The sequence below is a fragment of the Melopsittacus undulatus genome, chromosome 3 (genome assembly GCF_012275295.1).
Source record: "Melopsittacus undulatus isolate bMelUnd1 chromosome 3, bMelUnd1.mat.Z, whole genome shotgun sequence".
Lineage (NCBI taxonomy): Eukaryota > Metazoa > Chordata > Aves > Psittaciformes > Psittaculidae > Melopsittacus > Melopsittacus undulatus.
In genome coordinates this window covers 94,135,619-94,150,922 of record NC_047529.1, presented here as the reverse complement: position 1 = coordinate 94,150,922, position 15,304 = coordinate 94,135,619, and the positions used below count along the sequence as shown (strand labels likewise).

At 35.6% G+C, this 15,304-nt stretch overlaps 1 protein-coding gene across 1 annotated transcript in view; it reads left to right on the top strand.

Annotated features, from left to right (window-relative positions):
- Positions 1-15,304, top strand: part of AKT3 (AKT serine/threonine kinase 3) — a 137,695-nt gene that overhangs the window by 64,446 nt on the left and 57,945 nt on the right. The window contains exons 2-3 of the mRNA XM_005146018.4: positions 3,080-3,205; positions 14,697-14,808. Coding sequence (XP_005146075.1) covers positions 3,080-3,205; positions 14,697-14,808 — 238 coding nt within the window. The remainder of the gene's footprint in view (positions 1-3,079; positions 3,206-14,696; positions 14,809-15,304) is intronic.

Genomic DNA, 15,304 nt, shown 5'->3' with positions numbered 1-15,304 from the left:
AAAAGTGTTCTCCCATTTGTTAATTAAAATTACAAAATAAATAAAGGGCAAATGATAAATATTCATGCATAGACCATAAGGAGGTATTGGAATATTGGTCATTTCAAGACAAAACTAGGGGGTTTGGTGTATGTGTGCGTTTGTACAGATGTCTTGAAAAAGTCTGACTGTGATTCATGTTGAGGAATTGCTTAGGAGAAACATTCTTCAAAGAAATACATCTATGAAAGAAATATATGGATCCTTATGAAGACACAGTATTTTGCAATTGCTTTTAAATTACATCTCCTCTGCCTGGCTATAGTATGCAGGGCGAAGACAGAAGTACAGCTGTGCTCACGAGAAAACTCGTACTCATACGTCATTCAATATTTATATCTTCTTGTGATTAGCTTTTTTCTGAAGTCGCTAGCTCCCTTCAGAGGAGCTTGAAAGTGCTGGTCATACTTTTCTCATGGTTTTTCTCCAGGCAGATCATCAGCTACATAACTTAGTAGATGATAAAAAATCTGTTGTCTTTCCTGATAAAGAGTCTTTGAGTACCTAGTAGAAGCCAAATACAATCTAAAATGTTGTCCTAAGAGAAGAGGGATTAAGTGATCAGGGAAGTGTGCACTGGCGTGGGTCTCTAACAGCACCTGCTAGAAGGGTCTCCTTTTCTACAGGTTTAATTCTGAAGAGTGTGTATGTGAGTAAATGAAGTCTTACGTTCTTTCTTGAACTTACCTTGTACTTACCCTATCGGCTCTGATTTTTAGAACAGAGCCTGTCCAGTTTATTCCTTACAGAAAGGAGGACTGTCTTTGGCACCTGAACTGTTGGATGGCTGACCTGCTTTAGTCATGTTGGTATTCTCTCCATGCTGTCCTTGAACTCTTCAGTAGTCTTAGGTGTCTACCTACCATTTAATTCACCTTCTACAGAAGCGTAAGATCTTGATAGATTTTAAACTTAGGAATAAGTACTTTCTCTTGTAACTTACTGTTTCAACTAAGTAAGATATAATTTATTAGAATTGTACAGAAGAGTCTCTTTATGGTGTGTTTAAGAAAGCAACAAGGATATTAATATTTTTAAAACTCACATTAGGTGATCTGATACATAAGGTTTTGTTTTGACTTCAACTTTTGAGTTCATGAAGATTTCAGTAAATTTGTCATAGGGCATTTTTTAAACATTCTTTACTATGAGTCATACCTTTACTTAAGCCTGTGATTATTTCATTTTCAAGTATTCGGCAAGCTTACTTCAAAAATGTCTTTTTTATGTAATGATTACATGTTTTTCCCTGTTGGTATTAAAGTTACACATTTGTTTTCCCGTATTGCACTTGTATTTGTTCTCCAGCTTACAAACTGTCATGCCTGTTTTTTCTGCTTGTTTGTTCATTTGGGTTTTTTTTTTTGGTGGTTTTTTTTGTTTGTTTGTTTTATTTGCTTTTATGTTAGCTGGGATTTCCCATTGTGAAATCAGTTCATGTTGACAGTGTCAGTAGGGATGTTTCCAGCTGAACTAGCCCCAGAGAACTGACATAGACAGCTCTGAGTCAATACAAATGTAACTGGTGTTATATTTGCTCTATTAATTTTGTGGTTAAATTAAGTAACATTTTCATTTTTCTTTCTACTTCCATTAATAGATTAAAAAAAATAAAATCATGTAGATACCCTGCTATCTAGAAGCAGGACTAAATAGGAAGAGTTTTGCTTCTGAGGGGCAAGAGATACATTTCAGCATGAATAACCTGGTGTTAATTTTTCTTTTTCCTCTTCTGCTACTCCCTACCCCACTTCTCTGCATAAATGCATATTGGAAATCAGAAATGTAAATGGCTTTAGTTAGACTTTTAACCCTTGAGCAGCATTAAAATCTTTACAGGTTGTGATCAAGTTCAGCTAGGCCATATTAACAATTCTCACGTTGAACTTCATTGTCAATTAATTGAGTCCTCTCATAGAAAGGTAAATATGGGATTAATGAATTTTTAGATTAGCCTTCAATGGAGTAATCTTCATGTCAGATGGATGTAAACTTCTTTCTGACCTTTGAATTGTATACAAGCTAAGTAGCTACAGCTAATGGGGTGCTGGAGTGGTCTGTTCTAAGTGTTTTGCAAATGGTGAGAAGTCCTTGGCATGGTTGCAAAGTCTGCATTGTTAATACACTTTTTTTCTTAATCTGTTCAATTGTATAATGATGAAACTGTGGCTTATTTAAGGTCTTAGTACTTGTGCATAGGTTATTTACTCTGTATAGTTGATGGAAATCAAAGAGAGAGAAAGTTGGACAGATATAAACTCACCTGTACTTAACTGAATAATTGAACTATATAACTGAAATTGTTGCTGAGAATTTGGTGTGGCATTGTAAAGTATAATGCTATTAAAAAGATCTTTTTTTTCCACCCTTAAATAGCAAATAAGTGGCAATAATGAAGCTATTATGTCTTTGCTGATATGTTCTGTATGTTTCTTTCTGCCTGAATACTTCATGGCTTGCAGAATCTTCTGCTCAAACTGGGGTAGTAGGGGTAAGGTGGATGTGGTGAGTTTGTTGGGGGACTTACCTCTTAGAAGGTAATTGGATTTGCCTTTTTTATTTCTGCTTGCAGATATATTTGTTAAGTATATTTTGTGTAGGTTCTCCTACTAACCAAACTTTTCTTGTATTTGTTTAGTGTATGATTTGAGGAAATTAATAGGTTTTGTTGTGGCTCAGCAGGATAAATGTTCTACCTTGTCGTAGTTTAGATTTCATTTTGCCATTAAAAATCAAGCTGCAGTGCTTATTTTTGCCTGCAGCAAATTTCAGAGTGTTTATACGTGTAAAGATTTAGGATTTTGAAGAGGATAGTGTGATAAAATTTAGAATTACAGAATATTACGGTACCGTACTTCTAGCTTCTTATTCCAGAGGCATTACTGTATAGTCCAGGCTAACCATTGCAGTTCCATTTTGTAGGGAGTTAAGAAAATGTCTGAAAAGATTTTGGTGTAATTAATGTTAGACACTGATGTTTTTTAATATCAAAGTGTTTTTTTTTCTACAGTATTAATGAACATTTTTTTTTATCCTTTAGGAGAATATATAAAAAACTGGCGGCCAAGATACTTCCTGCTAAAGACAGATGGCTCTTTCATAGGCTATAAGGAGAAGCCCCAGGATGTGGATCTGCCATATCCACTCAACAACTTTTCAGTGGCAAGTACGTATTTCCAGTATTTATTATTCTCTCAGCATATTGACAAAAATATCTGCTACATATTGCTTCATGTGTAGTTCAGAATTTATTGGTAACACTGCAAGTTTGATGCCATGTGTCAGACTAGTGCACCACTAATCTTATGTCCAGCTCTACAAGATATCTTTACCAGAGCACTGAAGATTTTGCTCTGGGTTGGTTTTTGGAAGTCTGAGTTCTCATTTTTGTCCGTGTGTATGTCTGAAGTATCTGTAACTAACAATAACACTTGACAAATTATTACTGTAAGAAGGAAATTCCTGGAAAGCTTACTTTTATCCTGATCGTTGACCTCTTTTTTTCAGTAGTATCTCTGAATTCGCTTGAAAACTCAAATTAATTAGAAAATTATCTAGACTGTCAAATGACACAAAATCATGCTAAATTATTTTTCTCTTGGATAATCAGGTAATCAGCTCTCCAGCCTGGTTAATCAGTAATTTCAAGCAATCAGACAATTTGCATATATTAGCAAAGCTACAAAGTGTGTATCTGTTGGATAAAGTGAAGACATTTTGATTTCTTGTTTTCCAAGAATGTTTCTGGAAGATAAATCTGTAGGGCTTTTTTTGATCTGGCAAAGTGAGATTTTAGATAAGTGTTTCTGAACAAAAGTGAAGGGAATGATATAAGGGGGGAAATACAACTATGCAAAAAATCTTCCTGTATATGAGTTGTGGATATTATAGCTAGAAACTTTCAAAGGAACACTGGAAGATTTGCCCAGTTTCTTTCAAAATTGCATTAGTGTACTGCAGTATATAAATGAGGGTGTTTAGTTTTTAGAGGGGTATACAAAGTAATTTGTGTATTTTATTTGTTAAGAAAATAATCTCATGCTCCAAGCCCATGTATTCTCTCACAGCTAGAGAAGGAAAACTGCATATTCTGATTGTGACAGAAGTCTTGCAAATGATGTTGGATGTGCAAGTTTTCTAATAATAATAGATGTTAATTCGCCATTTTTTACTATTCAGCATAAAAAGCAGTGATATCTTTAGATTGCTTGTATGAGTAGGAATTGACTAGATCATAGGTTGTAACTCCTTAGTTATTGCTCTAAATATCCTAACCTACTCATTTATTGCAGTTAGTGTTTCCCTAGATACTTTTTCTCCAGTGTGCAGCAGAAAGAACTACTGTAGAACTACAGCAGGCTTTTTTTTGTCCTGCTTTACCATGTTCGTTGCATATCTTGTTTTTCTTTGCTGTAGCAGCTAGGAAGATGATCCAAATGGTAGTTCTGCTAAGTGAAGAAATGCATAATTAGCAATTAATTAGAGTGTGTTGATACTGGTGTGTGTTTGTTTGTTTTGTCACTTTTGTTATTTTGATACCCAAAGGTCATTTTATGTAATTCTGGTATTAAAATGCTGCCCCTGAACTTTGCCTTGATAGAAATTGGAGAATTCATATTGTTTTCCACAATGACACCATCACCACCATTACCCACCCATTCCTCAACCCAACTGAACAAACAAAAAATTCCTTTCTGCAGCTAGCAAGTGCCATAGGTCTGATTCTTAGGCAATATAAGCTAAAGGAACAGTCATGCAGTATTAATAGAAGAAATACACTTTTCGTAAGCAAGATGAGGTTTTCTGGCAGGAAAAAGGAGCAATTTAAACAGAAATGATTGCTGATCAGTGCAAGAATAGGGAGATTTTTCACTCATAAAGAGAATCCCATGAAGATAAGTGAAGTACTTACGTAGAATGCACAGGATGAAAAACAAAACCAGTATGATATTGCACTCTAAATTGCAAGGTATTTTGTCATATATTTTGTCTGAAGTTGAGGTCATGAGTAGGGCAAACAAAATCACTGTGTGAATGAATTGGATCTCATGGGCAGTACCTGGTAAATGTCAAGAATTGGTCACATGGCCTCTGATCCAAGAGTTCCTGAGCTGCTGCAGTAGGTTTGTGGCCACAAGCAGTGCAACATATTTTTCCTGTAATAGTGAAGTACATTTTTCATAAATTACTAGCCAGGCAGATGGAGTGTGAGATCACTGTTAATACCATCTTGATTAGGTTGGCAGGGACTTAAAGATATGTCTTTACAGTCCTATCTTCATGTAATCTTTGTAGCTATCTGTAAAGTGAGAGTGTGGTTTCAGTCTACTTTCTGCACTCCAAATGATAGACATCTTTGGCTCTTGCTTACAGCTTGTTATTTAAGCAGAAAAGGGCAAGGCTGTGGCATTATTTTTGTAGTACTGATGGAGTTGAACACTGGAAAGTTTGTACAGCTCTGCTTTGTTTGATACTTGTTCTGTAGTTTAAAACTTTTATATCCAGCTCTGTCAAACTAGTTATATTCCCATACCTGAGCATTACTCTCTCCCTGGTCTTGTGTTGTCTGCTTACTCCATCATGAATGACAGGAAGGCCAGAGAGAATGAAGTTGTTTTAAATACATCTAACAGTGCTTTCAGTGCTATATATATCTTTAAACATATAAATATGTCTTTTAAAGGTAAAAGAAGGTGACATAATTATAATGGTGGGAAATTCACTGCAGAAGCTTAAAACTAGTTGAAACTGGTTTGCAGCAGTAAATTTAGAAATGTGAGCTTTCTTGAACTGGCTGGTTCAAAATCAGTTCAGCTCTTTTCAGGTAGAGACAAGCAGTTGCAAGTAATCAAGCTATTGTAATTTAAAGAGATGCTCCTGATTGAGTCACAGTAACTGAGTGGGTGTGCATTTCTAACCCACTTCAACTGCAAAAGAAAATATGTTAATGTAAATTGCTTTTGCTTAGGCATTTATGCAGCCAGAACCAGTTTAAAAATCTGGATTCTGCTGGTATAACTTATCTGTATAGGAAGAGGCATGGGGGAAAAAAAATCTGGCTTTTGAAACTCCATTATGGTTCTTTGGAACAAAACAAGTACTCTGGGTGACAGGAGGTATACCCTCAGTGACTTCTCCCCCCCCCCCCCAAATCAACATAGTCTCACAACATTGTTTTTGTCTTCTCCAGTGTTGCTTTGTGTCAACCACTTCAGTCTTTGATTATCATCATTATTAGGGGAAGCAGAGTGGGGAAGAATTCTACTTCAGTTCTATTTAAGGAGCGTTTGTGGCTTAACTGATAAAAAATACTTCTCACATATGCAGTGAGTATGTAGGTAATCATATAGCACATTTGGGATGAGGAAGAAGAATTGGCCCTTTGCCTTCATTTTGATCTTTACGTGGGGAATAATTGGGAAGAGCTGTATCCCTTCACAGTAGCCTTTGAGCTTTGGCCAGAAATGATGTCACCTGGAATTTCTTTCCTGTCTTGAAAGACAGTGCTTTCTAAGCACTCTGTGCTACAGCTACCCTTTTTCTTGTCTTTGAAAAGAAACAGCAAATTTTAAACTGTGAAAAAATGACCTTTTATAACCCTTTTTTTCTTTTTCTTCTCTGCAGAAAAGTTGATCAGTGAACCTTGGCTATTCTCAGTTGAGGATTCCAGTCTTAATATTTCATTGGGCAACAGACAAGGTTTTATTATTTTGAGGATTTAAAAATCTTCAAAACATGAATATTGAAAGGTTTCAGGGGAGTGATCTTAGGGCTACAAAGAATTCTGAAGGCACTTTCTAAAGAAATGGGTGGGAAAATATATATGTATGTTTTAAGTGAGGTTAAATTAGGCATCAGAGTACTTTGGCATTATGTAGGACCTTGTGTGCGACTCCATAATTAACTTTTCAATGAGATTTAAGTTTAAGGTCCCAGGTTTTTCTAATTGTCACAACACTGGATGACATGAACCCAGAGATAAGCATGTAACTGTAGATACTTACAATTACAGTGTAGATTTAATTCCAAAATAATCATGGTACAATTGAATAATATTTATTAAACACTGAAAATACTTATGGGGAAAAAATGGCAATCTGTGTAACACACTGCATATGCAAATATATCTACGGAAATTTGAACTCTAATGTGCATAACCAATATTACTGTCTGTGTTGGATGGGGAAATGTTTTGTTTGTTTTGAAAACTAGACCAGTAGTTCTCTTCAGGAGACTTTCATATCACTTTATGAGTGATTTCTAGGTAGTATAGTTGATATTTTGCCATTTGACTTCAAAGTTTGGATGTAGTTATTGGCTTGCGTCATGAATGAAAATCGGTTCCTTGGTCCCATCATTCCATTTTAATGGGCAGTGCTTTCTTAGACACCAATATAGCATACTGTAATTTCCAGTTATATCTAAATAGGGCCTGGTATGAGCAAGGCAGGTCAAAGTTTGCAACCACGTCTGAGAGATTTTATGCTGGTGTGATACACCCAGTTGCATAATAAACTTAGGGTGTTTGCATGAAAGACAGAGAAGGATGTATAATTTTTCTGTGAAAACAAACTAAACCCCATACAAGCCCCAACAATAAAATGCAGAAATCTATTTTCATTCTTCTGCTTTGCATGTGGGGACGAATGGCAAACTAGTTGTAATGACAAAAAGACTTAATTTAGAGTATTGTAAATAAAAGACTTGCCATCATGATGAAGCATTAAGGATTATCTTTTTCAGCTTCAAGGAACATGATTAATTTTTTGGTGTTTGTTATATATGTTGTTATCAATCATATATGTTGCTGTATCATTGTAGTGTGTATAAGTATTTATCATGAGCCAAGCCCCACAGAAGTGGGATTTCTACTCGTACAGAACAAAAAGTCAGTCCCTGCTCCAAAACACTAAAATTCCAAATATAAAACAAGGGACAGCAGATGGATGCAAACAGATGGGGGGAGTATGAGAAAACAATGAGACAGTATTAGCCTGTAGTACAGGCAGTGGTCTCAGCACATCAACAACATTGTCAAGGTTAGGTTTTTACTCTCTTCTCCCTTCTTTTCTCTCTCCCTTCCTTCCCTCCCTCCCATTTTTTGATACATGCTGAAGGTGGGTTTTGAGGAGAATTTAAAAGAGAACCAGCATGGCAAACAGAAATTAAAAATGCTTTTGAGAAGTGGTGCTGAAATTGGAGCAGTAGAAGGATGGGTGGCATTTTGGTACTGAATAAAGTGTGGTACCAAGGATTAGGGGAGGCTGTTGAGACAGACCATGCTGAAAAGCTACCTATATTTCATGTGATAGCGCTGGGTCAGACATATGGAATGTAAAGAGAACAGTGATATGATCAAAGGGACAACGAAGAAAAATGATCTGTTCAGCAGTTTTGGGGATGACTTTTTTAGGGGAAGACTGCATTCCAAAGAAAGGGATATTAAGTTGTTCACATGAATTTCCATGTGACAGAATTTTCTTTTAGGGTCATACTCCCCATAGATAAAATGTAGTGAGAAAGGAGAAAGCATTTTGAGAAGCATCAGAAAAGTAGTTTTCCAATAGGGAGTCAGTAAACAAGTGGGAGAATAGAGAGAGGACTAAGCAAAAGGGTTGTGTGTGGGTGTGCATACAAATATATAAAAGCCATGGCTTTTCATATGTATATGAGCAAAAGCACATGTATCTGTCTTCATGTTAGGAAAATGGTGTAGTAGCTCTACTACTTGTCTAACAAAAAAGGTCATCAGGGAAAAGTGAGGATTTGAAGTGCAGAGTAGCAGTAATGGAAAAAGGTATTTGTAGCAGTGTGTTCATTAAATTTTGATATAAGAAAGAAAAAATGGCAGTAGCAACTGAAGGTAAAGGTTGGGACAGAAGTGTTTTATATTTTAAAGGAAAGACCAAGAGAAGAATAAGAAATCAAGGTTAAATTGTAAAGCAAACAGATATACACATGGATAGATACACATATCTGTATATAGGTAGCACTCTGTATTTAAAAGTGCATGTATTCTAAACAATACAAAAAGTGGTTTAATACTATTTATGTCATATGATAATCGCAGGAAGTTATCTTTTGTGTTTACCCTCAGTTTGTATTAGAAATAATTTCTCAGATATGCAACCTTCTGTTCATTTTTTTAGGGCAGTTTTTTATGGCTGCTTGTATGTTTAGTATGCTTGTCTAGCCACATCAACAAACTGCTGAAGTTGAAAGCTTCCATGTATGAGATAATAAAACAGCATTAGTGTATTTTTTATGCTGGATGAATGTATTTAGGAAAAGAACACTGGAGATTATATGGTTAAAGTTATAGAATTCAAACTTTAAACTTTTTAATAAAATCTGAACAGATGATCTGTGCTTCTTTTTTTTTTTTTGGAACTGGCAGGTTTCAGGCCCTCTAATTGGCTTCCCAGCTTTGCAGAGTAATTACAGCTTCAAGCAAACTTTGTCATCTGTGGTTCAGAATGGTGTAAAGTAAACAGAACGTTTTGAAATACAGTTTGTAGTTAGAGTTGCTTAGGAGAGTTTAACTAGCATAACTACTTAATTTAAATAGTAGCAGTTATTGGAAAAAGATAGCCTAGCATTTTAGAATTGTCAGACTTGGTGTGGATACAGAGATGGGATTAACCTCTGCTAGGTGCCTGCCTTTTTTTTTTTAAATTTTATTTTAAAAAGAGATGTTCAATACTTGAGAAATATCCATTCCATTTCTTTATACTGGTTTTGTTTCAGTTTTGTCACTTTCTGTATAGATCCCAAAAGGCCAAACAAGTGCTACAGACTTGTTGGAACAAAGTTGTCAGTTTCTGTTACTGGTTTTGTATTTTGCTCCTTTGAGCAAGTGTTCTCCCCCAAGCTTTTTTATCCCCTCTAATGTTAAAGGGCAAAATTCTCGTGACTGATGTTTAATCCCAGCAAGGCAAAAAACTTTAGGATTAAAATATGTAATTCCAAATTGGAGATGGCTAGCATACAAGAACATGAAGTTGAGTCTGTCTGTTTACTGGCTTACTCATCTTTTTGAATGATAATTTAGACTTCCAACTGTTTTGAGTTGAGATTCAGCCCTTTAATTACATATGTTTATGTATAGTAGCAAACTTGAAGACATTATGTTAGAGTGTTCTCTACTCTTGGTAATGACCCAACTATCACTCGAGTGTTCAGAGCCAGCTCTCGGTAGCCAGTTTCACTCATTCTTCTGTTCTTTTGTAGTTTCCAAACTATTCTCTCTGTCTTAAACTACTGTGGTTTTTTTTCCAGTAATTAGTAGAAAAATATTTTGATAATTAGCAGTAACTGTGTATTACAGCACTTACTCATCTTAATAGTTCTTTTTTTCTTTCTTTTTTTTTCCCTCTAGCTGTAGGTGAAAGACATTCACAAACAAGTTTTTATTCATGTTGTAATCCTGACAGGAATCTTGTATACCATTTGTATACAGCAGCACATGAGGCATGTGGGTGTACTAAATATCAGCAGACTTCAGTCACTTTCATTTAGTTGAGAAAGATAGGTAGCCCTCCACTTCCTGAAACTCTTTTGCTTCAGACTTTAAGGATACAAACATATTTAATACATATTTAATTTCAGCCTTCTACAAAGAAATTTAAGCTTTAGCTGCTTTTAACAGAATATTAAAAAAGCTCATTGAGTTTTGTTAGATTTATTTTATTAATAGCATTCTTCAGTGATAATGGAATGGCTTTATATATATATGTATTCTCAGTGCCATTTTCAATTACTAAGGTATTTTTTATTACTTTTAACTGATTTAGTTAATCATCTGTAATGAAAACTCAGAGAGTATATACTCTGGTAGTTACAGAGCTTAGTATATGCATCCATATGTTTTGTTCTTGTTAATAATGTTCATCTTCACTTTGAGGACTGCCTGAAAAAAATAATATAGCTAGTACCAATAATATAGCTACATATATAATATATTAGATAGAAATTTCCATAATCTATGTGCTAATATATGTATTAATTATTATACAAATATCCTATACTAAATGTATAGATAAAGACCATATTATAGACAGTATTTGGACACAGGCAGGCTTAATTGCGTTAGTTCCAATTTTGTGTGCTTGATTTGGCAAACTTACATTAATGCCATTTTAATGTATGTATTTTTGTATGTATTTGCAATCAGAAAATGGTGAAATTTAAAATCTTTGTTCCATTACAGGCACTGGGAAGGATGTACTTTTCAACTGGTATAGCCTTTTCTGCAGGTTTGACTGTACCTAACGTAGTCACCTCACTTTCCTGTCCCTGGCAGCTTCTTTTACCTTCTTTCTCCTAAACTAGCTACTCCAGTTTAGCTATGTTCTAGCTAACCCCAATAATTTTTTTTCTCGCACAGGTTCCAGTCTTTTTCCTGCCCCATTTCTACTCTTCTCCCTTAGTACATTCTCTAGACTTTTGTTCCCAACTTCTCTTCTGTAAATAACTTACTGTAGACCATTTTTCTGTATTGGATTTTGCCTCAACAAGGCAGTTTCTTTTTACTATTGCCTATAGAATAGGATGAGGCATTATAAATATAGGAGAAAGAGCTTTCCACTTAGCAGGTGTACACTCAAGAGATATCTGTAACCTCTGGATTATACTTCAGTGCATAGGTTTTTAATGATTTTATGCTTTAGTGATAGTTATAATTTTTTACCCTCCTCCCACTGCACTCTTATACCTCCCACATGTAGTGTGTCCAGATGCCTTACATTTTCACAGGAATACTAAAAGGATATCAAAGGTCTTGGTTTGCCAAGTTTTGAGTCTTGTCTCCAAAAAGTAGTATTTTCCAGCAGTGTGCAGCTTTAGGCAGACACCCAGCAAAGACAATTTCAGCCTACATGATTGAAGTGTGATAGGATTAAAGCTGAGAGGATGGTTTTGTCAGGAGTAAGATGAGATAATCTTAGAGTAGACAATGCTTCTAGTCTCTTCTGTTACAAAGGTAGCTCAACACATTCCGTAGAGCTACAGTTGAGTTAAGAAAACAAATAGCCTGTTAACCCTAGCCTCACCATCATCACGTTCATAACTTGGACTTCAGTCATATCCCTGAAGATGGGTTTTCTGAGATCTCATGAGTAATATTTGCACTCAGCTTCAAGCCTGGTTATATATCCTAAACAGCTCTACTTCATCATGCCACAAGTTCCTGTCATCTGCTTCCATCCTCCTTGTTTCTCTTCCAGTTTCTGTGTTAAATTCCCTCTTCCTGTGTCCATCCTGCTGTAGCTCTTTCTTCTAAATTGTGAGGATGTCTCTCATCCCACCCAAGACCTACCTGAGTTTATAAAAGCAGTGTGGTTGTATTACGGTTTCTCTTTCGAGTATCCACAATGTATGCAGGTTTATTAAATGTAATGTCACCCCCCTGAGTGGTGAACAGTCTGACTTACATAAGTACATGGTGAATATACTTATAGAACAGTTTTTGCATAAAAAATATACACTTTTATAGTGCAGTATTTCCTTTGTTTCTCTCTTTCGTGTCTATAAAGCTTCTGAGGTGTCCTGCTAAGCTGCAGAAAAAAAATCATATTGAGAGACATATTCACTTCCACTCTTCTTTGCTTTTTCAAATTTCAAGTTTAAAAATTGCAGTATTTATGGAAGTTCTTAAATCAAGGTGTCCTCGCAAAGACTACCCTAACATCAGTTCTTTCATGCCTGTATTAAGGATGGTCCAGTACAAGTAAGTTTGATGATACTTAGTGTGGCTTTATATTGTGGAGGCAGAGGTCATTTCTTACATTAATTGTGTCCCAAATTGTTTAGATTTTCATATATACAAATCAATGCCTTGACCTAAGGCTTTAAGCTTGTTATGAGCTAGTAATATTAAAAGAGAATTGCTTTAATGTATTTCCAGTATGCAGCTGCATTTCAGAAGGTCAGCTATGAGTGTGCGTCTTGTGTACAATTAACAACAATAAAGGCATAAGAAAGCAAAAGCGAGGAAGGCAGTACTTAGGTATGTTGGGTTGCTGGAAGTTTGTTGGGTCTTACAGAGCTCCTTGGAGAATATTTAAAATGCATTCCTGTAAAATTGTGGGTGATAGTTGAGGTTTCAGGACCCTGAATTTGGGAAGAAAAAATACATCAAACCATATAATTTGTATCTGTGAGAGAATAGCATGCCTTGTGAAGTGGTACATGTCATATTACATGCCTTTTGTAAAGTGTTGACATTAACTGGCATAAATAAAATGTAATTCACTAAGAATAAATGTAAGGTTTCATGCTGAAGTATAGTCAGCCACATCAGTAAAAGGGTATGGGTCAGCTGGTAGGTGGTAGCTCTACCAAAAGGAAGCTACAGCCAATTGTAAGTGAACAAGAAGTCTGTTGCCATATTCATTATTGATTGATTTGTGAACCTGATGAATCATTTTAGATCACACGTTTGGTCTGGATCAGCTTTGAACAAGTGATAGTATTCCAGAACATGAGATGCGGTGTTTGTGTCTATTCCATGGTAGCTGCAGGAAAATAAACTGCACTTTTGGTAGAGTAACCTTAATGTCACAAAAATGTTTAAATATACTTACATGAATAAAGAATTAAGTAGGTCAGAATTTTGCAGATGTAATATTTAGTGCACTGTGATACACTGTAAAATCTAATACACAGTTTAATTGAACCATTGCCTGAATTACCAGTGTTGTGGTCTTGTGAGAGAGGAGTAATAGGCAGTCTGCTGTATGTCTAGATTTGTGTGACAGGGAAGATCTTGGATCTGAAAGCACAATCTGTGAAGTTAAATTGGTTGAATTGATTCAGGCCAGAGAAGACTGAAGAGAGATAAAATAGTGTTTGACTATCTAAAAGGGATAGCTACTGAAAAGATAAATTAGTTGATAGGGGAAGAAACAGTATGCTTAAATTATAGGAACAGTTACATTAAATACTAGGAAAAAAATCCAACTACAAACATAATTAATTTCTTTATAGCTGGATGGAATAGTTTGCTTACAAAGGTTTTGAAATTGCTACTTTTTGGGGATATAGAAAGAGTGTAGGGAAATACTTAGAAATAGCATAGATTCAATAGGGCACCAACAGAACTGAATGATTTCCTGGGACAGTTCCCGTGTGTGTGTATGGGTATTCTATATTTAATAATCAAGCTAGTTTCAACATCTGAACTTTCTCAAATAGGGTATTTTACAATAAATCTAATACTAAAGTGACAGTAGCATGGGTAATTGTGGCATGGTTACCATTGAAGGGAAAATGTCATATTCCTCCTGCCAGGTACAGATGGAAAAATATGCCTGTGGCTACTGCTGTTACCTTGGCATACTAGAGCTATCCGGGCTCTTAATACTCTTCTTACCCTTATAACACAGACCTAGTTTGCAAATGAAGATTGCACTCTTCATATGGGCAATGATACACGTTTCATCAAGTCCTCTGACTGCTTTCTTCACCTTATGATTATTAACTTCTACCTTCTATTGAAGCCTGTGGTTATATTGCCATACTGTATTTCCTTATGTGTAGTGGGTACGTGTACTGGTTTGGTATGCATAAGCTGGCTGTATTTCATCTAAGTAATTTCATTTGCTCTTTGTCCATTAACTAGCAATGTCTAAAAGTGCCAATATCATGTATTTCTCTAGAATGTCAGCTAATGAAAACAGAGCGACCAAAGCCAAACACATTCATTATCAGATGTCTTCAGTGGACCACTGTCATAGAGAGGACGTTCCACGTAGACACGCCAGAGGAACGGTGAGGGTTTTATTTTTGCTTTGCTTTCCATATTCTTCACACAAAAGCCTCAGTACAGTCTCTACTGGGATGACACAGTGATAAGCCCTTGGAACTGTGACATTCTGAGCACATCTGAACAGTTAGTTGAAGAATTTATAAGTCAGCTTCTGTATTATATCATCTGAGCTCATAGCTAGTGTTCAGTTGCCTGTGAGTAGGTGGGATGAGTGTGTTCAAATAAGCCAAAACTTTGTCATGACATGTCTCTGAAGTGTTAAACTTTGAACAGTTGAAGCCTGCATTAAAGGAATTTCCAGGCTTGCTATCTTAAATTTTCCTTTTTCTCATCCTAATATGCTGCTTTTTTTTTTTTTTGGCACAGAAAGCAGAGTGCTTGATATAATTTGTTTTATGTTTGCTTATTAGTTTTTCTTGTTTCATTAAACATACACAAACTCATAAGAATGAGGTTATTTAATGCACCAAAACAATGTTGGAGATACAGGATAGTGTA